At 35.4% G+C, this 24,970-nt stretch overlaps 1 protein-coding gene across 1 annotated transcript in view; it reads left to right on the top strand.

Moving 5' to 3' along the window:
• Positions 1-3,928: 3,928 nt before the first annotated feature.
• The window catches only part of LOC129279531 (UV radiation resistance-associated gene protein-like), a 30,911-nt gene continuing 9,869 nt past the window's right edge, over positions 3,929-24,970 (top strand). Inside the window, exons 1-11 of the mRNA XM_064111210.1 lie at positions 3,929-4,294; positions 8,817-8,937; positions 12,385-12,419; positions 13,052-13,115; positions 15,457-15,554; positions 17,359-17,445; positions 18,207-18,298; positions 21,223-21,328; positions 21,946-22,072; positions 23,734-23,818; positions 24,659-24,813. Of these exons, the coding sequence (XP_063967280.1) occupies positions 4,238-4,294; positions 8,817-8,937; positions 12,385-12,419; positions 13,052-13,115; positions 15,457-15,554; positions 17,359-17,445; positions 18,207-18,298; positions 21,223-21,328; positions 21,946-22,072; positions 23,734-23,818; positions 24,659-24,813 (1,027 nt within the window). The 5' untranslated portion in view covers positions 3,929-4,237. The remainder of the gene's footprint in view (positions 4,295-8,816; positions 8,938-12,384; positions 12,420-13,051; positions 13,116-15,456; positions 15,555-17,358; positions 17,446-18,206; positions 18,299-21,222; positions 21,329-21,945; positions 22,073-23,733; positions 23,819-24,658; positions 24,814-24,970) is intronic.

The raw sequence follows: 24,970 nt of genomic DNA, 5'->3' as shown, positions 1-24,970 counted from the left end.
GCCGAGAATCGAACCCGGGCCCCCAGCTTTGAACGCTGGTGCCTTAACCACTAGACCACACTGGATTAGTGGCTAGGGCGACCCCGATCCGATTGACCGTCAGATAGACAGCTTTTCGACACTATACCAATTTCTCTTCATCCATTTCTGTCAAACAATAGTTAAATAAAAGAGTTGCCAAAGCTGCTGTACATGTATTAACTTCACATTCTCCCATACGTGAATTGTATTAAAGCAATACCTTTGATCCAGCTGAGGCATGGCGGCTTAATTGTCATTGTTCAAAACCCACCTTCACAAAAGGTATAGTGTCGAAAATCTGTCTATCTGACGGTCAATCGGATCATTTCTCATTTCTTTGACATATCATTTATGTAAATTCAGAACAGGAAACATTGTAATTGGTAGATTTGGCAATTACGAAAAAGAAGACAGTTTATGTTCTTTATGTGAATCGGTGATTTGAGATTAATTTCATTACATCTTTATGATCTTTAAATCATCTCTCGTCTTTGACACTTCTGTCATAGCATATTTTATTGCCTCAACAATGCACAACCTATTAACTTTACCTCTTCTTCATTTGGTATCATGAAAATCCTGGCTGCTTTAATTCACCAAACTGCTGTCGAACTCATTTCGCTTATATCACTGTTGGCCGCCAGCTATTTCCTCTTGATGTTGCATTTTAATGTTTGTACTCTCATTTTTTTTTTGTTAGTATTTCCCATTTGTTGGTGTTTGGCATGTTCTCATGCTCCTGTTCATTCAATGTTCAATTCAATTCCTGTTCATTCAATCTCATTCATGTATTCATTGTATTGTTGTATGCTTGTACACGCCTTTGGGGTTTTAGAAGGATTGTTAATAAAATGATACTTGAAACAAGAATTATTATGTATATTGTTTCTCTGACCCAGGTTGTTGATCTGCGGCAGAGATCAGTGAAGACATACTACACTCTTTACATAAGTACGTCATCTCATAATATATTCTCTATACCACTCCTTTCCGCTTCGCTTCACATGCCCCGGGGTAAATCTTTCCAAAAGCAGATCAACGATTGTTTATATGACAAAAAAAAAATGTGTGTCTCTTTAATCTAGTGAAATGAGTATTAAAAAAACCCATCTAGGAAAGTGCAAAATATTTTCAAGATTTTTGATAATTTGTTTTATTCGTCAGGTGATTAAATCAGGCAAAGTCAACATTGCCGAGATACAACTCCGTATTTGAATGCTAAACGATATTTCCGAAACACCATATTAATCATATACATAAAGAGGATTATTTAAAGACTCTAGGTGATGTTTGATTTAATTTATACAGAAATCGTCTTTTCTTTAATTATAACTATTGTATTAAGTACCCGCCGGCCCCTTAAGCACCTCCCATAATTTTGTACATGGAAAATAGTAAGAATAATGCCGAACATTTGCCCGAACTCTCTATTGCCAATCTAGTAACTGGTCAATACCTAATGATAACAAATAAATTGTCAACTCCGCCTACTCCTCGACCATGTACACCACGGCCCTGCATGGGAACGATTTTAAAGCAGGGGCTTTTGCACAAGAAAAACAACAACAACCACAACAATAACAACAACAACTATAACAACAACAAAAGTTATCACTAGAGAGTAAAGGATACTTTGGTTAGAAAGGCCAAGTCCACCCCAGAAAAACATTGATTTTTTTTTAAGTAGAGAAAAGGCAAACAAGAATAACGCTGAAAATTTCATCAAAATCGGATAAGAAAAAATTATGACATTTTGAAATTACGTTTATTTTTCACAAAACAGTGATAATATATTATACACAACTCAGTGACATAAAAATGAAACAGTCGACTTCTTTTGTTTTTTCATTGTTTGAATTATAAAATTTCGTCTATACAGATTTGGCAATAAGGACCAACTTGACTGAACCATACAGTATTACAATGCCCGATATACCACATGCTGTTTCACTTGTTAATGAGGAGAAAATTAGAAACTTTTCATATTTCACATAATAAAATGCAAAAGAAAGAGTGAGTGGATGACGTCATCAGTTTCCTCATTTGCACTGGCCAACCAGGATGTGCATATAACTGTTTTGTGAAATTAAGCGAAACTTTAAAATGTCATAACTTTCTAAAAACTAAAAAGATGAATGACATGTGAAAAGGGAATTTGGTCAGAAAAAAATCAAGCAAAAAATGACTGGTTATCGCTTCCAAATGATAGGTGCAAATCTGCAAATCTACACTATTTCAATCCAACCTCCATTTCCAGGGGGTACTGCCATAGAGTCAGATACGTATATCCACTCCAGCCTGCTGGGAGCACCCCGAGCCAGTGCTTCCACTCTTCCCAGAAATCCAGGAAATTCCGGGAAGTTTTCATAATTTCCAAGATCATTTCGGGAAGTGAGAAATTCCGGGAAGTTGTCATATCCAGGAATTCTATTATTTTCTGAATATTCAAAATATATCTCAAAATTGGATCTTTGTTATGAAACTGTCAAATGAATTGATACGCCGTATTTCGGTTTTTCACCCCTTCAAAATTGTTGGCTCATGACGGCACAGGGCCCTATACGTCATCATTTTTTGTATCTCTTATGGGAGACTGGACAACATCTGTAAAACTCAGAGAGTTTTGTATTGAAAAGTGGAAGCACTGACCCCAACATCTTCCTTTCCTCTTCCGCGGCCCCCACCCCCTCCCCTTCTCATTCACGGATTGATAAAATGGTAACTCTTCTCATCTTTATAGACTTCTTTTTTTTATATAAAAAATTGTAATATTATATTAATGGAATGAAATTAAGGATTTGATTTGCCATGGCAGATATGATTTTTAAATGATTGATAGAAAGAAAAAAAAAGCCAGGACTATCTCTAACCCTCTAATCAGACAATTCTTAACTTCAATTACAATTGTAGGCTGTGATAGCTCTTTTGTGACGATTTTCTTTCATCCCCTTTCTCCTTTAAAAAAATATTTGTTTCACTATATGGAACTTAAAAAAAGAACCTAAGTGCGGCAACTTCCATGGGCTTCTACTTTGAAGTGAACCCTGAAGTGCATATTATTATTCTGTTGTTTTTTGTTGTTTTTTCTCCAAATTTAGGTCGACTGGTAGAGGTACCCTGTCAATGTATGGCAGTGAGTCCAAACTTCGCGCGTGTCCATACTTCGCGGACGGTCATTATCTAAAAAACTAGCCAATATCCTTAAAATCTGACATCATCAACGTGAAAAGCGACCTAAAATTACCCTTTGGTGTAAGTTTCTTTAGGATGAGTTCAGTATTCATGAAAATATTGGCAAAAGATCGGCAAATTTGTCACGTTTAGCGCCCGTTTTGAAGAAATCTGATATTCTCAACAAGCATCACGATATCACCATTTTGCAAGCAGAAATCATCAAAAATGTGAGTTAAATGTGGTACTAACCGATTCTATAGCATTTTGCCATCAATCTGATATAAATATTTCACTTTTTGAGCTTGAGTTTTTGTTTAAATGTCCACAAAAACTTTGGTCCGCGAAGTTAGGTCACACTTTTTCTGAACGGTTTTCCAGCACAGCGCGCATTCGCCGATCGGAATAGAATTTTGAGATCGCGATACCGGCGAATCCCGGCCTTGACCTACTTTACATTTTCGTCCATGATTTTATAGTTTACGATCTTGCCGTCAATGTGGTAACTATTTTTTTAATTGGTTTTGTATAAATTATGAATATTTTGTGAAAAAATTTAAGCCTGATGAATTATTTATGAAAAGTGCGCGAAGTTTGGACACCCCATCATACATTATACCATGGTCACATCTACGGCGGCCGTACGGCGAGTCGAAAACAGCCGTTTTATTCATTTTTATACAAACCACCTCTATGCAGGTCGTGCATAAAATGTGAAAACGGCTGTTTTCGACTCGCCGTACGGCCGCCGTAGAGCAAATGTGACCAAGGTATTAGTTTCTCTCTGCTCAAAGATATACTAGTAATCAGATGCCTGATTCGTGATGTTCACTACAAACTCTTAAATTGGCCATGTCAATCGACGACGAATTTGCTTCAACAGGATTTTTATTGTCGACAACTTCAGTAACCTCTCCCTCAAAATATAGGCTCGGGATCGGATCGGAGTTGGAGGATGTCACTATAAAAATGTCTGCATTTTCAACGTAGTTTATTTTTGGAGGAAACTTTTTATTTTATGAGCTACCTGTTTTGAGATGTAGGCATGTCTTCAGCTGAGACAAGCAGGAGACTGAGACACATTGGACTAATATCCCAGCAAGTATGTTTAACTTAATTTGATTGAATCGGACTGAGCCGAGGCTGAGCTGCTGTGGCTGAGACTGACTGTATGTGTCTGTGTGTGTGATTGCCCATATGCAACCAATCAATGGCCCCGGCCGCGGCCCGCACTGCACTGCCGATTCCGACGATATGTATTCTGCGCTAGTGCGGTTTCAATACCCACATTTGTATGTCATGTATCTTATGAAGGTATTTTGTCTTGTCTTGTCTTTCCGTTAATGCCCACAATCATTAACATTATATTGATTATTATGTCATGTGAACGTCGGTCAAGATTGACTTGACCTGAATTTTGCCGGGACCTGGCTGCAGTGCAGGTGCAATATATACCGGGTGAACACCCTAGTGACTAGACCAAAACTAAAGCTTCAGTCTCTGTATTTTGGTTGTTCCGCTGAACTACGTTGGCTCCACTCACCATACATAAATGGGGATTACAGTAAAATGTCAGAAATTGTTGAATAAATCCCCAGAAACGACGGTTATTCCTGTCTACCTAGTGACTAGTCCCTACTCTTTGACTCTTTTTGAGTTTGAGTTTGACCACCCATGGCCTGGGTTCATATCATCTCGCGTGCGAAGGAATATCACTCAGTCATATGCACGCGACACACACGACAAGTCAAAAAGATAGTGGGATGGGCTTTTGCCCACATAAAATATCACCAATATTATAATCTGGTATTTCACATTCTGCTATGACACTTACCGAATCATTTAGATCCTTCCGTGCTTCCGTGACATCTCCTTGAAGTTTCTTTTTAAAAAAAAACATGTATATTTTCTTGATCTTTAGTGAAGATTTCACGGAGATAAAAATTGGTCAGTGTGTGTGTGTGTGTGTGTTTGAGTTTTGTCAGACGTGTATCAATCAGATATGATTATTTACGTCTGGGACCGACCTTTAATGTCACCGTCCGAAAGACGTGACCAGGGCTCGAACCTCGAACCTCTGCATCAATTTGTAACTTCCCCACAGCTTGGATTACAGGCGCACGCCACAACGCCCAGTCAGCATAGATATCAATTTTCGCCTAAAGAGGGCGCGCGATTTATATTCATATCAAAGACACGACTAGGGAAAGATTAGGAACCTACACTATTTTACACGCAAATCAACGCAAGGCATTACGCGAAGTCTGAAGTGTCCAATCTTTTCAAGGTATAGACTTTGGTATACCGTGACGTTCGTTAATACTGTTAGTTAATACTGCTTGTACTGCTGGTTTCGTTCCAGGCATGTGTATTTTTTTTTTTTAATTTCTATTAGTCATCGTTTTAAATTAATTGCAACAAAAGTGTTATCATTGCCAATAGTAATCTTGAATTATGTTTTTGAAGGTATTTTATTTATTGGTGCCCATAATTAGTAAATTAATTATAAGAATTGCGCATTCAAAGAATTTAGACACAGTTATAAAATTACCGAGGAGCTGAATCAAGCACAACGAACAATTGTCCATAGACTGTGTACAACGGATAGATCGTCTCCGCACAGCGATTCGAAGACCGCTGATTGGTCAATCGCGCAGATCACGTCATCACCACATGGTCCCAAAAATAATTCCTTCGGACTGCGTGCGGAAGTATCGATAGCGATAACGATATCCGGTCACGTTGTGTACGCCGGAAATGGACTTGGTCCGTGATCGGATCGCTCCGGTATCGATCGAAAATTATCGAAACTCTGCAATTTCATGCATATTCACGCGACGCTCCGAAACCCGGAAGCCAATTGACTTTGTGTACGTTGCGATAGACTCTACAAATTCCAACGAACACGATGACATACAGACGCTAATTCGTAAGATTTTGACGGAAAAGCAAGAAGTAATCGAAATTCGCTTACCTGTGCGGTATCGGTGAGAAAATAGATCTTCTGAGAATACCTTTCATAATTCATATAAAATATAGGAAAGTGAAATTCTAGGTCGATTTTGGTACGAGGTGATAGAGAATTGCACACTTGTTTTGGTGGAATACTGTGTGGATAAATGGAAGGCTTGCACTGCGCATTCTTACTATATTTTCATTCATAAATTGGCTCTCGGCGGTTGCTTGATGACGTCATGTAATAAGCAAAAATGTACACGACCGCTACGTTCACGCTCCGCTATCCGTTGTACACAATTGTTCGCTGTATCAAGGTTGTGAAATTTATTAGCGCCGCCAACGGGCTTCCTTGTATTTCCGTAGAAGAGACAAACGAAGTCACTTGCTAGGCCGAGGTAAGCGAAATTTGCTCTTTTTTTTATGAAATCAGTTAAAAATCTTATGTATAATTTTGTTATGTATTGCTACTTACAGGAAAGAGCCCCGGTGCGTAGCGAGAAGGAGTTTCGGCAAATATTACTTCAGCAATGAAGCAATGTTTGCCGACTACTTCGAAATCTAGGTTCGAGGTTCGTATATATATATACTAACCTCGTATTCGTGTGAGTGCTCTTTGACGAATAGTGTATTGGTTTTAACGTGCATAGGTTGTGACTCTCCTATACACGGGACCAACATTTGCGTCCTTTCCGATGGACGGAGTGTTTTCCAACTGTATCCACACCTGCACTGAATACAGTGGTGAGGCATGCTAACACACAACGCTATAGCATCAGATTTTTTGTTAGGCGCGTTTCGGCATGAGCGGGACTCGAACCCCTCACGTTGAGATCTACGATCTTATCCGAAACATGCGCTCTAACCGACTGAGCTATGCTGCCTCCCTATTTTGGCGCTTGAAAACTGTATGCCCATTGATTGATTGAAAATGATCGGATGTGTCGTAGGGGCCGATTGCACGAAAGGGCCCTGGTCCTTGAAAACCCGACCCGCTGCCCTGTACTGTGTACAACTCGACCGGGTCGAGTTGCCCTCCCGAGACGGCGGGGGCTCCGAGCGGGAGGCCAGCCACCTGGTGAACCGACAGGGCAGGGCAGGTCGTCCATGGTTGGTTCCGATTCGAACAACTCGACCACTTGAATTCTTCAAAATTTCATGAAATGAGTTCTCCAACTTTGCTTCAAAAGTATTTTTCTGCGTAATCTATGTTTCTACAGTACAAAGGTCAAAGTATTCTTGACAGAAATTTTGACATTTCTGTGCCATTGAAAATATGTCAAGAGACAGAAAAATAAACTCAAATATGTAGGCCTTGAACACTGAGCTCGCTGGCGGGCGCGGTGGTATTGGATTATCAAGATATTCTTGAAGGGAAGCAAAGCATGGGCGTACAGATGGGGTGGCTCTTGCCCACCCACCCACCCCCCCCCCCCCCCAAAAAAAAAATTAAAAAAATAACAACAAAGAAAATGAAAGGGACAAGGGTGAAATATATATGTTTTTGTCTCACCTGCATAGCAGAGTGAGACTATAGGCGCCGCTTTTCCGACGGCGGCGGCGGCGTCAACACCAAATCTTAACCTGAGGTTAAGTTTTTGAAATGACAGCATAACTTAGAAAGTATATGGACCTAGTTGATGAAACTTGGCCATAAGGTTAATCAAGTATTACTGAACATCCTGCCTGAGTTTCATGTCACATGACCAAGGTCAAAGGTCATTTAGGGTCAATGAACTTAGACCATGTTGGGGAATCAACATCAAAATCTTAACCTAAGGTTAAGTTTTTGAAATGTCATCATAAATTAGAAAATATATGGACCTAGTTCATGAAACTTATACATAAGGTTAATCAAGTATCACTGAACATCCTGCATGAGTTTCACGACACATGACCAAGGTCAAAGGTCATTTAGGGTCAATGAACTTTGGCCGAATTGGGGGTATCTGTTGAATTACCATCATAACTTTGAAAGTTTATGGATCTGATTCATGAAACTTGGACATAATAGTAATCAAGTATTACTGAACATCCTGTGCAAGTTTCAGGTCACATGATCAAGGTAAAAGGTCATTTAGGGTCAATGAACTTTGGCCAAATTGGGGTATTTGTTGAATTACAGCCATAAATTTGAAAGTGTGTTGGTCTAGTTCATAAAACTTGGACATAAGAGTAATCAAGTATCACTGAACATCCTGTGCGAGTTTCAGGTCACATGATCAAGGTCAAAGGTCATGTAAGGTCAAAGAACTTTGGCCACGTTGGGGGTATTTGTTGAATTGCCATCATATCTCTATAAGTGTATTGGTCTAATTCATAAAACGTGGAAATACGAGTAACCAAGTATCACTGAACATCTTGTGCGAGTTATAGTAGTTTTCAAAATCAGCACTGCTGCTATATTGAATCGCGTGATGCAGGTGAGACGGCCAGAGGCATTCCACTTGTTTAAATAATACACATGTATATCAAAATCGATCACAAACTTAGATTTTTGTAATAAAAATATTGATACGCCATAATCAAGCCCCCTCAAAATTTTTGGCTCATTACGCCACTTCTTGTTGTTGAAGTAAAAGCTTATGAACCAGAAACAGAAAATTTTGATCCAAGAAAATGTCTTGTATACCATTAAGTTGATCTTGATTTGTATCCTTATATTCTAGCGGAGATTGCGTCATTTAAGAAGTCTCTCAGCTAGGAACATCAGCCGTGAGAAGTCAAAATGGGGAACGGAATCTCTCATGGAAACCTACTTCACTCTCCATTCTAATAGAAGTACTGAAGGTAACTAATTAAAACACATGTATTTTTGCTCCCCCTTTAAAGCCAGGAGCTGTACTACAGGATCCAGGGAGCAATCCTGTCCTCGCTAGAAGGCCTGTCACTAATTCTTAAAATGCCAGTTGTGGTAAGCAGACCTGCCAACCAGTATGTTTTAGGCGTATTTAGTACGTTTTTGCAACCAAAATACGGCAGTACGTTTTTGTTTCAAAAATATGTTGTTTTTTTTTTTTTTTTTTTTTACAAAATCGTAATTTATGGAGAAAAATCATCTCTATATGTCTCTATTTCATAAAACGTACACAAATATGGTTATTACATGTGTAGATCAATGTAATTTCAGGTAACATGTTTCAATGTTTTTTTTCATCTGCAAGAGCAGTGCGCATTTTAGCTTGCATGCAGCTTGAGCGCCGTGATGAGCAAGTGCGCCACGCATTTTATTATGAAATACAATTTTTTGGGGAAAAATACATTTTTTTTGTCTTGCCTGCATAGCAGAGCGAGACTATAGGCGCCGCTTTTCCGACGGCGGCGGCGTCAACATCAAATCTTAACCTAAGGTTAAGTTTTTTAAATGACATCATAACTTAGAAAGTATTTGGACCTGGTTCATGAAACTTGGCCATAATGATAATCAAGTATTACTGAACATCCTACCTGAGTTTCAGGTCACATGACCAAGGTCAAAGGTCATTTAGGGTCAATGAACTTAGACCATGTTGGGAGAATTATTTTCAAAATCTTAACCGAAGGTTAAGTTTTTGAAATGACATCATAACTTAGAAAGTATATAGACCTAGTTCATGAAACTTGGGCATAAGGTTAATCAAGTATTAGTGAACATCCTGCTCGAGTTTCAGGTCACGTGACCAATGTCAAAGGTCATTTAGGGTCAATGAACTTTGGTCAAGTTGGGGGTATTTGTTGAATTACTATCATAACTTTGAAAATTTATGGATCTAGTTCATGAAACTTGGACATAAGGTTAATCAAGTATGGGTGAACATCCTGCCTGAGTTTCAGGTCACATGACCAAGGTCATTTAGGGTCAATGAACTTTGGCCAAGTTGGGGGTATTTGTTGAATTACCATCATAACTTTGAAAATTTATGGATCTATTTCATGAAACTTGGACATTATGTTAATCAAGTATGGGTGAACATCCTGCCTGAGTTTCAGGTCACATGACCAAGGTCATTTAGGGTCAATGAACTTTGGCCAAGTTGGGGGTATTTGTTGAATTACCATCATAACTTTGAAAATTTATGGATCTAGTTCATGAAACTTGGATATTAGGTTAATAAAGTACCACTGAATATCCTTTGCGAGTTTCAGGTCACATGACCATGGTCAATGGTCATTTAAGATCAATGAACTTTGGCCGTGTTGGGGGTATTTGTTAAATTACCATCCTAACTCAAGTTTATAGATCTAGTTCATAAAACTTGGGATATAAGAGTAATCAAGTATCACTGAACATCCCCTGTGAGTTTCAGGTCACAAAACCAAGGTCAAAGGTCAGTAAAGGTCAATAAACTTAGGCCATGTTGGGGTAATTGTTGAATTGCCATCATAACTTTGAAAGTTTATGGATAGAGTGAATGAAATGTGGACATGGGTGTAGCTGACAAGTCTTAAGTCACCGTTCAAATGTCATTTATGGTCAATGAACGTGGTATTATGTCATTATATGAATGGTGTTTTTGTGAATGATTATTTTATTGTAGTTTTCAAAGTTAGCACTGCTGCTATATTAAATCGCGTAATGCAGGCGAGACTGCCAGAGGCGTTCCACTTGTTTTATTACAGAATACAGTTTTTCATTCCCAGAGGTTGGCCGGTCTGGGTAAGGATTTGAAAATGAGTTTGAAGAAAATCCAATAAAGTGATCCCTAAGTGTTAATGAATGAAAAAAATGCATGTGCCAAATGATTTCACAGAATTAGATTTAAAATAAACCAGATCTAGATCTACCATGGTTAATTTTGTTCTTAAAGACTTTCTCATGAAATAATTGGTTGTTGCAACTCCTTTGATTTAGCTCTTAAAAGTTAAATGGGGATATAATTAGACAAAAAATGCAAAATAAGAAGATATATTAAGGGGAATTACAGTTATGGATATATGTTTTAAAAAAAGAATATTAAAAATTAAAATCAATCATTTGGTCATTTTTCCCTACTGGTACCCCATGTATGTGTGCCCACCACCCTTGTTTGAAAGTTGTGCAGTATTTGCCTGCTGTCATGTAAATTTGAATTTGAATTTGAATTTATTACCAACCATCAGGTACAATTACATGGAATAGTAGGCCTACACATAAAAAAACATTTGGTTAATTGGAGCTAACATAATACCAAGATCGAGATTAGCCCAAATAATGTCATTATCATATTTCAAACAATAATTTTAACTAATTCTCAATATTGTACATCAAATCCAGTACTAATTCTACTTATTTCTGATGCAGAAAATTGCTATCATTTTTAATGAACATATTTACACTATTTACAAGAAAAATATCTTAATTATTCACAAAAATTTTTATACAGAATTGTTTTCAAGCAGTATTTACCATACCAGATTTCAATTAGGCCTAATTTCAATGCTTGTCTCTAATAAGAACAGGGTATTTTTCAAATATCATTTCTCTTTCCATTCTACTATGTATGTTATGAGTACTGCCCTGAAACAGGTTATCAATTCAGATCAAAGATTTTGAAAATGTTATTTTTTTAAATCACCTTTGTTTTGAAATGAAAGTTGTTCAAAGGGCAAGAAGGGAACAGAAAACCATGTGATAAATTTATAATGAAGGAGGTCAGGACATTGAGATTTTCAGGAAGTTGGGAGTTTTTCAAGATATTCTATTAAAATGAACTTGTTTGAGTTGCCTCTTGTGTGCACTTGTGAAATAACAAGGAAATGGTCTTCTGGAGATGAATTACAAATTTCTTCCGTGTCCCCATTCTTCTCAAATTAATTACTGGTTCACTCATTCAGTTTTTAGTTTGGTTTATTTTTCATATCTCACAAAATATCATATACAATGTAACATCCATCAAAAGACAGTAAATCATTAATGATAAAAGAATACAATACATTATTCACCATTATTCATAATATATAAGACAAAGGTTATACAATTGAACATTCAGATTGGAGACAGATATATCAATAAGATGAGGGTATGAAGGGCAAACTATTAAAAAGCAGAGCTTGTAATTTAAAGTTTCCCTACTAATAGAATTATAAGTAATGTGATGATTCTATTGATTGCAGTGATTTGTGTGTATTCCCTAATTTTCTTTTTTTTTTCACTTTGAAATTTACTTCCCTGGGTTTTTTCACACATTTCACTTTCATTTCATGTACTAGGCTTTTTTTTTTTTTTTTTAAATATGTATAAAAAGATATACAAAATATTTGTTTTTATTGTTTTCACAGCCTTTTATACAAGTGAAAAGATCCAGGATTCATTGGTAAGTTATCAATGACTTTTTGCTTCCAAAAAGATGATCCTATTGACTACATGTTTTACAAACTATGTAATCAGTGAAATCTTGCTAGAAAAGAACATTAATTGAATTCCTCTGGGCATTGGGATTATTATAAAATCATTTTAACTTTTGAAAATGAAAGGAATTGGGATTTGAAATCAGAATATACATGTACATGTAGTGGATGGACCGGTGTTCACCCATGGTTCAAGAAGTGCACTATTGTACATTTGTTGCAGATTATTATGTGCTGGACTCTGTAATAGAGAGATCAGATCAAGATCTATTGACACAGTAAAGTGTAATTAATAACACCAAGCAAAATATATGTTTAGGTTGGCAAGTTTAAGATTTAATCGTAAAAATGCACTGATGTCTAACCTTTTTTTGCCAAACAATTTAGCACATTTTGTAAAGAATTAAACTTCATAACACATAGAAGCAAGTAGAAAATCAACTATACTGTAGGCTACATGTTCATATATATTTCATAACAATCTGTTAAAAAAATATACCGGTAACTGTTGGAGTACCTCAGTACTACTGTTGAATGATACATTAGCCTTTAATAATTCCTAACAATCTAGGAATTTCATACTTTTTTTTTTTTCTAGAATCCAACATGGCGGAGCTTTGACCTCTGTAGGTCATGTCCTGAGGTCAACACGTCTTTATCTGGTATCCTTTGAAACAGCATTTATTTTTAAACATGCAAGATTTTTTTTTATGCTTTTCACTCATCACAAATTACTTTGGAAATGAGATTGTATACTGCACTGGGTTACTGTTCTCTTAAATGTTATATAATAATGTAAGAATATAATGACTGATATAATGACATCTATGGTGTGCATATATTAATTGAATTGTGCTGTATAATCTATGTAAATAATGTATGTATATTTTATAATGCCAACAGAGTTAATTTCCATGGAGAACAACAAATTAATGAATCTGAAATCTGAAAAAAAAATGGCCACAAAATATAAAATGTAAGATTGTCACTTTTACAGTAAAAGTTAGCATTATGAATTAAATGTTCAATCATTGTATTCAATGGATTATTTTAGATTTTGAACACACTGTGACAAATCCGCCAAGCCCCAGAATATTTTGTTTCCCTTTCTCTTGTGCTGACGACTTGATTTAGAAAGAAAGGCAGATAGTGCATACAGACATATGCCTCTTTTACATTTAGTCTTTAAACACCAGGCCAAAAATTATTGTCTATGGGGGGGGGGAAGGAAGTGTGGGCAAGCCAAGGATTGATGACTGGGGTAATTGATTTTGTATCACTTTATTTAAATATATATCAGAAGATATATGAAATAAAACATTAACATAAGTCATATACAAACATGATTAACAGAGGAAGTAAAAATAGGCCTGGTCCTGACGTATTACTGCAGAGGCAGGACATTCAGTATAGAACATAATACAAGATAGAATAGAGAACAGAATAAGATATCATAAATATACATATAGATTAACCCTTATTAAACTGGGGGGGGGGTCAATTTGACCCCCCCCCCTTGACATATTTCATCACTATGCCATCGCGCAAAGTTTTTTGATCGCGCCGCTCACCGAAATTTTACTTTCAAGTCTTGCGCATCTTTTGAGACCAAAATTGCGACGCCCGGGAACGGGGTTCTGAAATTACGCAACATTTTGTAAGTGCATGTCAGACCCGAAATTGCTCAAAAACGTGATTCCGTGTACAAGGTCAATGCAAATTGTGTTTTTCAACCAAAATTTATAGATGTATGATTATCTTTACTTTTGTTGATTTATTTTATGCTATTTTTGATCGCAGAAGGGTCCCCAACAAAGTTCATTGAAAAAAACAAAGGTTTGAAAAAACAAAGAAATACATAAGAATTTAAAAACCAATAAAATACATAAGAAATTAATCATATTTTTGCAATTTTTTTGTAGATATTTGTTAGAAATGTAATAATTGATACTCCAACCAAAAATTAGCATTCTACTAGCTATATAAATTGAGTTAAAGGCAAAAACATACACAAAAACAAAATTTAGGGCAAATTTCATACGCTTATTTGCATAATTAATTAATTAAAAATATAAAGAATTAATTTTTTTTTAATTTTACCATACAGTCAGAGTCTTGTAGTTTACATCCGGCTCTACGTGCGTGCAAATTTTCGCGGCGATCGCGCGATCAGCGGCCGAGATCTGACGGGGGGGTCAAATTGACCCCCCCCCCCCCCCCCCCCCAGTATATACTGGTCTGAAATAGCCCAGTCAAGATAGGATTAATCTCATAATAAATTTTATATTCTGTAGTCAAAATAAATAGAATATGAACAAGCGAATTTCTGTTTTCAATACACAATGGATATTACTTATATTGGTATTATGCATGGTCTTTATCATCGTCGTCATTAATATACAAATATTGTTTTTCGAAGATCTAGCAAAAACTATGGGTAATGAAGAGATATAAAATAATTTTTTCCGGGGGTAACTTTCTATTCATTTATTTTACCCAAGGCTTGCCGAGGGGTATACATGTAGATATACTTACATGTAGGATGTCTGTGTAAAGGGACAAATATTTATCCGATTTATATTGGTGTGCTTTATCTATTCCAAGTTCAAATGGAACTGTCAATTCCATGATCATAATTTTTTCGAACTTTCATCCACGACATTCCGTGGATATCTGTAAACGGTTTGCAGAATGTTATATATCATTGGCTGCCTGATCAAATGCTAGGGTTCTAAAATAGCCATTTGAAACCCCATAGAAAGTCTGTCAAGTCATAGTGCTGTCCAGTAATGGATTTTTAGTATAGATCTATAATCATTTGTAACTTTACCGATGGAGTGTGTTCAGCAGTTTTTTCTTCAATATTTGATTTATTGAGGTTGAGAGTGAAAGTAAGGAAATTGATTTTTTAATAATTAACCTACCTTAATTTATTGCTTGGTTGTTCCTATTTTATTGCTATGAGTAGAACGAAGAAAGACATTTTTCTTAGCCTTTTTTCAGCATTTTATGTGAAAGTATGGGGCGGACATGACAGTGACTTCAAACTCATCATTGAATGGAAGGTTGATCTTAAGGGCCTTTCATTCATTGGTACAAAGGTAAGATTATTTTTCATTTCCTTCGTTGTATTAAAGGGGAATCCAACCCAAATAAAAGTTGTTTTTATAAGGAAAAGAAAAATCTGACAAGTGGATAGGTGAAAGTTTGAACAATATTGGACAAACAACAAGAAAGTTATGAATTTTTAAGTTGTAAATATTGTAATCACTATACCCATGGAGACTTCAAATTGGCTGCATATGGGATGTCATAGTGATGTAAGGCAAGGACTACTCTTCCATGTACTCCAATACATATTATGGCTAAAATGTCATTTTTCCCAAAAGTTTTATTTCAAATTATATTTTTCTTTCATGAGGACATAAAACAATATACTACCTGGGTTATATTTAGATTACTGCCCCAGGGGAATGGGTACTTAGGAGAAAACCACAAATCCCTGATAATAAAGTACATGGCCTATGGGAAAGTTGCCCTTGCCCCTTGTCATAATTAACTTACCCAGTTGCCAATTTGAAATCTACATAGTATTAGTGATCTCAATTTTAAAGCACCTATAACTTTTTTATTGCTTGTCCGATTTCTTTCAAACTTTCACCATTCTGTTTAATTTATTTTTCTACTTCCCAACACAACATTTCATGGCCAAGGCTGGATTCCCCTTTAAGTGAATAGGTTCAATGCATCGGCCCAAGTCTTTATGCTTACTGTGAAATATTATTTCATCAGCTTGTTGTAAACGGGCAGATATGGTAAACTGGTAGGGGGTGGAGCATGTAACTTTTCCTAATTTTGCTGAAAATGCAAGAATATTTCATTCTTCCTTGAATCCGAAAGATCGATTTCTGACATCGATGTGTACATTTTTGACATGCAAAGGCAATAATTTTTTGTGTGGGTTTAGGCGTGAAAATGCATTTGATACCAGAATATAATCCAAGATTAAGGTTTGCTGGATTTTTACTTTCAAGTCTCACGCAATATTTGAGACCAAAATTGCAACCCCCGGTACACGGTTCCAAAATTACACAACATTTCGTAAGTGCATGCAGACCTAAAATTGCTCAGAAACATGAATTAGTGTAAAAATCCAATGCAAATAATGTTTTTAGCCAAAATTCATAAATGTATCATTTTTCCTTTTACTAATTAAAGTCAATTAAATTCATCTTGTTTATGGTCAAAATAGAGTCCCCGACAATTTCCATTGAAGAAACAAAATAAAAAACAATACAAAAAAAGTCTATAAAAAAAGAAACCCAAAAATTTTAGAAAACAATAAAATACCGTACCTAAGAAAATAAACATGATGTTGAAATTTTTTTAAGTACATTTGATTAGATTCCTATAAAGAGTCTGTGAACCAAAACTTACCATTTTAGGGGCATTATTCGGTTATTTTAGAGCAAACTTTTTATTTTACGCATAAATTAGCATAATTAATTAGCAATGAGAGTTTTGCAGAATTTTCTCTTATACTTAAATTGTAGATAATGCCATGGGTAACGCACGTGCCAATTTTAGTCATGATCGTGCAATCGACGGCCAGGATCATAAAGGGGGCTGAATCAGCCCGCCCTCTTCTTAGCTGTCGAAATAGCTCAGTCTATTTAGGGTTAAGTCATAGGAGCTGATGTACTTGTCTTATGGTCTGGTGGTAGAGTCCTTACCCAACAAGCAATGGGTGACTTACAGGTTTAAATCCTACACTGTCTGAGATTTTTTTCTTCTTTTTTTTTTTCAGGAGTCATTTGCTGGTTGTATGCCAGAAATGTCTTAAGAAGTCTTTTTTGTCACAAATTTTAAATTGAATTTGATTGAATAAATATATTTTAATCACAGATTCATAAGGATGGCGTGAAGTACCAGCCTAATTCAATTATCTTTGGGATGTTTGATGGCTTCTATAGTTCAGCAGATAACTTACAGGTAAGACTGCTTTATTTATTTCCCCATTTTTATTTTTATTTCATTTTCTTTTATGTATTTCTTTTTATTTATTCATTATTATTATTATTTTTTTTTTTGGGGGGGGGGCAAGGGGTAGTTGTTACACTATTGAATTGCCCTTTTACTTTGATTTTCTTTCTCGTTATAGTTTGTTGATACAGGTTACCTTCCATCAGTTAATATTTGACCATCTTGAAGCATATTTTGAGACTGGGGCCCTGTATAACAAACATTTGTGATTGATCCAATCAACCATATCTATGGAAAGCCAGCAATGGCAACATCTAAAATGCGAATTTGTTCAAATGGATGTGTACTCACATGTACATCATTGGTTTTTTTTAAGTACAAACCTCATGTAGTAGGTATAATTATGACATTAATGGATCCCCATAGTTGAGTTTGATCAGAATCATTCAGATTATTCAAAACAAGTATTTCTTGTAATTTGAATTTCTCATAGGTAAGAAAAGATTTGACTTAGACAAGTTTACCTGTATCAATCTATTTTAACTAATTAGTTATTTGTACTAATAAATGTTCATCGTGTGCAGTAATTAAGTTAAAGAAAAATATTTATTAGCTTCTTTTTTTCCCGATGAATTTGCTGACTCATTGTTTTTAATGAAGTCATATTTGTTTACTATTTTTCAAATTAATTGATTTATTTTTAGATTCGTTTTTCTTTAATATTGAACTCAGATTACTTACTTAATATTTATATTACATGTTTTCCACAGGAGTCTTCAAGAAATAAAGCTAGATTTTGCAAGTTCCTAGAAGTTGATCAAAGTTCAGCTGTTCTCACATACAACTCGTACTCATTAGCAAGGTGACTTTAATCTTATGGTCCTTCCTTGTTTGGTTTAAAACTAGGCAATTCCATAAAATAATCAACATTTTTTGTACGTCTGCCACCCCCCCCCCCCCCCCCCATTTTTCTCAAGTCTTACTTCACTTCATAGACTGACCAATCCATGGTCCTTTGAGAGCATTACAGACTGTCAAAAGAACAAGAAATCAGAGACAGAAAATTGTATAAAGGTCCCGCATATAGGGGGTATGACGTACATATTTTATGGAATTGGTATGGATTATTATTAATTGATGTAAAGCTTTAGTGTTATTATTGATCTTTAGGTTATATTTTTATAATATGTCCTCCTTATCATCATCTTCATCACCATCCTCCTTCTCCTCCTCCTTCTCCTCCTCCTCCTTATGCTTCTCCTCCTTTCTCCTACTTATCCTCCTTCTGCTTCTCCTCTTCCTTCTCCTTCTCCCCCTCCTGCTTCTCCTCATTCTCCTACTCCTTCTCCTCCTTCTTCTCCTCCTTCTTCTCCTCCTCATCATTCTGCTTCTCCTCCTCCTTATATAATTTTTCATTATTTTGTTTGTTTATTTATTTTGCTGTGATTTGGATATTTTCCTTTACCAATATTAAATCACATCTGTAGTGGCTAAATCCTTTGGCATAATTTCCATTCTATTATGTACATTATAAAAGATTGAAAATAGATATTAAATCTGTAGAAAGGAAGGAAACAGATCATGTGTATGCTTGTTCATGTAAGGTGAAAGTCATTTAAACTCTAAAACACGAGTATTGTCCAAAATGATCCTTTCATTGGGTTTCACTTTCGAATTTACATTAAAGTATGAAAAAAGAAGACCATTGATTTGATCTATTTTAGTTTTAAACACGTATGTATTTAGCTATTTCATTTCATTTTAAAGGTGAAATGATTCATTTTAACCTATTAAATACAGAGATTGAAAGGTAGAGAGGGAGGGGATGGGGGTTGCACAATCTTTTTCAAAATGTCAACACACTGTAAGCATCATTCATATATTAAAGAAAATTTTTAACTTCATATGATTCATGTATGAGGCTCAGATGCTGCATATGACCCTACTTGCTATGGAAACATTTATTTATTTATTTATTTATTTATTTTATATATATATATATTCATTTTATTAATTTGTATTTAGTATATACATGTATGTTAAAAAGATGAGGCTCTAAATTGTCATTGTGAATAGTATCATCCTGTGCTTCAATTCAAACAATGAAAATAAAAGTCATGTTAGAAACTAAAAGAGATTAGATTTGTCTGATGGTTTTCCGCTTATTAAATGAAGTTTTATACACACAGCACCACAGAACAATTTCATGAATGGCACTATTTGAGTCGAAATATTTTTTTGCATAATATCTTTGATTTCAAAACTAGCATATTCTACATGTAAGTTCTTTATCAATCTGAACCGGGATCTTGCTTTTACATGTATGTGTTTATATAAGGAATTGCTATTTTTGCAGATTTTTTTTCTTTTCATGGTCAATGTTTTTCTTTATGAAATTGCAAAGCGGAATTAAATTTAATGTATATACAGTATACCTTTAAAGTTCGTTATTAAACTACATGTATTTATTCAAGTTTAAACAAATTATACCTTCAAAGGAAAACTTTCCATCTTTATACAAACGATAAAAATCTCCATAAATCTTAGGTACTGTTTTCTATACATGTACATGTACACTCTTATCCTTAGCCTTGTCCAAGGTGTCATTTTGCTGGTACTGTATTCATTATATATTTCAAGTGTCCTTTAGACTTTGGTTTTGAGTAAATACTGCATTTGAGTGGACTTTAATTGGTAATTAATAATTATCACTGTCTCTGATTGATAGAATGAAGTCTCCACTTCCCGGTGATCATGACTAATGTGTTTCTTGTTTAATCTTTCATATGCTCTGTTTTGCTTCCTCGTACATAATATAAATTTGTACAATTAAATGTTATAATAGAGAATTTGGTGAGTTTAATTTGGCCCATCTTAAAACAATTAGTAGAGACCTTGTGAATAATTAGTTGTTTTAGTTTACACCAAGAGCCATTTCCTGAAATGTGATTAGAGACAAAAAAATCCAAAATATTGCATTTACAGTAGTGTCTGCATTTATGTTTATCTTAAAGTTAAATAATCTCCCATGTCAAAGTAAATTTTTGACACCAGATTATAAAGATACATCAATAGCAGTGATAAGAGAAGTTGTTTTTAATACCTGCTATTTACAGTGTTTGAATGTACAACTGCTAGAACAATCAATTTTTGTTTACATTTTGTTTTGAACACTTGTGATGTACGGAGATAAAAATATTAGGCCTATGTCACTTATTTCAATCTCATTATTTTTTTATTCAAGAAATGAAGTCTTACTTGGTCTCCCTTTTCAAACAGCCATAAATCTATTATTCACCATTTTCTCATTTTCGTTCATTGGATTCCCCTTTAAAAGCACCACTTCAGAATCAGTTTTGTATATATTAAAGTTCCGTACTGACTGCACAGAAATGTTGTTAGCGCTAAAAATGTGCTAACAATGTGCTAACAAAGGCCCTGTTTCAACTGGTAATGTGGCAGCGATGCCTAATGTTACAATAATGCATTACTTACATGTACACATCTAAATAAATGTTTTGACTTCACAATCCGAAAGACGTGACTGGGCTTACTATTAGCACTCTGTTTAATAGGCAAACAACGTTTTTGTGCCGCTGGCACTAGTTTTCAACACAGACTACACTGTATACAAGTAGTACATGTATTGTTTGATCCTTGGTAACAGATTTAATATCTTTTGTTTCTGTGGTATGGTTATTTTCTTTCTGTCATGGTATCTCTATGGTATCATACTCATGTCTTTTAGATTGTAATTTGTGACTCCATTTGTTTTGTGTTCAATAGGCTACACACTACACAACGTGCAATAAAACAGACGGAAGTGACAGTCGGCAAAGTAAGGACCTCCATCATTCAGAAATTGAGTGACACAACTAATAAAACAAGATTGGTAAGTTTGACCTTAATTCCCTTAGAACATGTCACAGGTGCGTTCAAACGATCTATTTTTTAGTCAGTCCTTGGGGCCCATTCCTAGAAGAGTTACAAACCCCTTGTTTTTCAAAGCAAAAGCATAATACCAGGGATTAATTTTGCATTTTGAATTTGAATAGCATTTGTGGTCATAAGAGAAAAGCTCTCGACTAAGTAATGTACATTCTTATGAAAAAAATATGCTATACCTACATTGTAAGACTTTATGCATAGCAGTCTTTCAAAAATGTGGAGCAAATTTTGATGTGATACCAGGAAAATTATACACTGGAAAATATTTTTCTTATGCTGCACTGCAAGTTGAACCCTTCTTCCTGTATTAGAATCACAAATTATGAATGTGTGCTGGATGGGTTTAATGGTATTGATAAAAGAATCGTTTGTGCATTATCAGAATTTTGTGTAGCAGGTGCTAATCTGGGGATGACCTTGAATAAAATTGTTGTCCTGGAGAAAAAAATGGTGAATGATAAATCAAGTTATTTCAGTTGCACTGAGAGTAAAAGTTTCCATCATCCTGTTTTATTTCTATCACTACTCTGTTCTAAGTACTTTATGATATTTGAATTGCAGTGTTCTGAGAAGGAAGCCATAGAACTGAGACTTATGCTTTTAAAAGAAGAAATAATAAACCAGAGAAAGAGACTAGAGAGAGAGAAGGAAGTTTATGATCATCATAAACAACAACTCCAATCTAAAGGTAAGATATAGAGAAGAAAATTATAAGATAAGAAATAAAGAAGTAAAATAGATCATGGATTATTTTTTAATGTTTGATACGCTTCAATGTTATAAACTACATGCATGTGCTATACATGTATGTACAATGTATCTCCATCATATTTTTCATTAGGGAAATTAACATTTTATCCAGATTATGATACTTGTTTGTAGGGCCTTACAATTTAAAGCATTTGAAAATGACTGGGGTTTTTTAGAAGAAATTAACAAGTTTAATCGACTTTTGTAAACCCTAAAAAAAATTGGGGAAGACTGATTTTAGCCCCTCTTCCCCGACATCATAATTAGGGCTGGGACTAAAACCCGGGTACCCGGGTCCCGCCCGGAAGCCTCGGGTACCCGGGTAGAAAAATCAATACCCGATACCCGAAAATTGCTTACCTATAACGTATTTGCGTAGTGCATAGTGTGAGACATGATTGTAACTTATCACAAAAGTACACAAGTCTCATTTTGAATCTCACCAATTAACCTCGAAATATCCATAAATATACAAGTTTTTCAAGTGATGATGTGACTGAGATCGTTCGATCATCGCCATGTTTCTTAATTGCAGCTTGAGCATACGAAGCGCCAGCCAACCACGTACGTGTTACCATATTCAGTTCATCATAAACCGAAAATAAGGTTTATCGCTAATCAGAATCGCAATTATGCATCATGGGATCGAAAAGGGGGCCGTTATAGCTAGCTCTGCGCACGTGCAGCGCTAGCTAACGGCCCCCCTTTCGATCCCGTGATGCATTGCGGTTCTGACATGATTAGCGATATACCTTATGGTAACCCGATCATGATTGGCTGGTGCATTCGGCGCTCCAAAACTACCCGGAAATCAATTGACTTTGTGCATGTAGTGATAGATTCTACAAACTCACAAACACGATGTAATATCGACGCTACTTCGTAAGATTTTGACGGAAAAGCAAGAAGTAATCAAAATTTGCTTACCTGTGTGATATCGGTAAGAAAACCGATCCTCCGAGAATACCTTTCATTATTAATATGAAATATAGGAAAGTGGAATTCTAGGTCGATTTTGGTACGAGGTGACAGAGTATTGCAGACTTGTTTTGATAAAATACTGCGTGGGGCATGGGAGGCTTGCACTGGGCATGCTTACTATATTTTCATTCATAAGTTTGCTTGCGGCGCAGTGGCTGGATGACGTCACCTATGGGATTTTTCCACTAGTCATATTTCATGCGACATGAATTTCGGGTACCCGCCCGAAAATTGCCACGGGTACCCAAAAACAGAAATACCCAAATGTCCCAGGCCTAATCATAATGCAAAATGCATTCACTGCAACATTTTATGACATTTTTCTTTTGAGTCTCATGTATCATTTGAGGCCTTAATTGTAAAGGGCATTGTGAAACTATTTCAAACAAAGGCTCTAAATATTACAATCATAACCCCCCTCCCCCCGGGGGAAAGTAATCGTGAAGAATAAACAAATAATAAACAAATAGATAAATCAATCAATCAATCAATAACTAGGTAAAATAATATTTTATCGAAATATTTCAGTAGAAATGCTGGATTTTGTGTGATCAGACATAATGTAGTGCAAATTGTTTTATTTCATGTTCATTTTCATATTTTGTGTTTTGTGTGCAGTTGAAACCACTAAGTTAAGATGGGACGAACTACAGCACAGTCATGAAGAGCTTCAGATGGAGACGAAAAAAATGACAGAGACAAGGTAAGAATTTCAGGACCCTGTAACACAAAGCTTAGTCATTGATTGTCGCACTGAGTCCTATGATTGATTGCATTGATTATTGTGTATGATCAAACGTAAAAATCAACCCCATGATCAGTCGCTAAGCTTCATTGATCAGGGTCCATAACACCAAGGTTAGCGATTAATCGTACGCTTGATTTTCACGATTAATTGTACGTTGTAGTCAATGTAATAATTAAGAAATACATTATGTTCTACGATCATTAAAAGCTTTGTGTTATGGGCTTCGATCTTTTCAACTCATTTACTGAAAAAAATATGAGAGAGTATTACCCTGATGAGGATTTTTTTGGACCCAAATCTCTAAGCTTATGGTATGGTTGTTAGAAAAAAGTAATTCCCCTCAACATTTGAAGTGTATAACATGAACGATCTCAAGATGAGTTCAAACAGAATCCAATGAAATTAGCACCCAAGTGTTTGTACATATGAATAAAACAATATGTGCCAATTGGCTCTTGAAGAATATTGCATATTTCCTGAGAGATTATCAAAATAAGCATGGGAATTCCATCAAATGTCAAGTATTTTCCGAAGCAATATTGATGCACTGTCCCACATATGCTTTCCTCTGTTAGTGATCATCAGAATTATCGGTTTTCAGCTAAGATTTTATGAATTCTCAAAGATAAGTTTACATAAATTTACCAGATCTAGATATATGATAACATGGTGACAATCAACCTTGATTTTAAAGACTTTCTCATGAAATAACCGTTTGTTGCAACTACTTTCTTTTAACTTTAGTCTTAGTTTTATTGTGATTTTAATCTATTGCAATTCTTTGGTGCATTATAGGGATATCAACATTCAGGTGGTGTCAATGTATACGGCAAGGAAAGCATCTCTCGTCCAAGAACTCTCTCATATATACCCAATATGTCAACTACCTAGCAATATGTTCACCATATGCAAAGCACCCTTGCCACATGCAGAGAGCAACATTCAAATGAGTAAGTTCATCTCAGACAGTAGACTGCTCTATGTACTTGTATTTTAAATCTTATGAATGCATTCAACATTTCATAATAATAACGAATATATGAAAATACCATAATTACACATACTACATTCTTAGAAGATAACAACATCTCTGTAAAGAGCTTTGCT

This window comes from Lytechinus pictus, chromosome 16, assembly GCF_037042905.1.
Source record: "Lytechinus pictus isolate F3 Inbred chromosome 16, Lp3.0, whole genome shotgun sequence".
NCBI classification, from domain to species: domain Eukaryota; kingdom Metazoa; phylum Echinodermata; class Echinoidea; order Temnopleuroida; family Toxopneustidae; genus Lytechinus; species Lytechinus pictus.
This window is presented reverse-complemented; position numbering and strand designations above follow the sequence as displayed.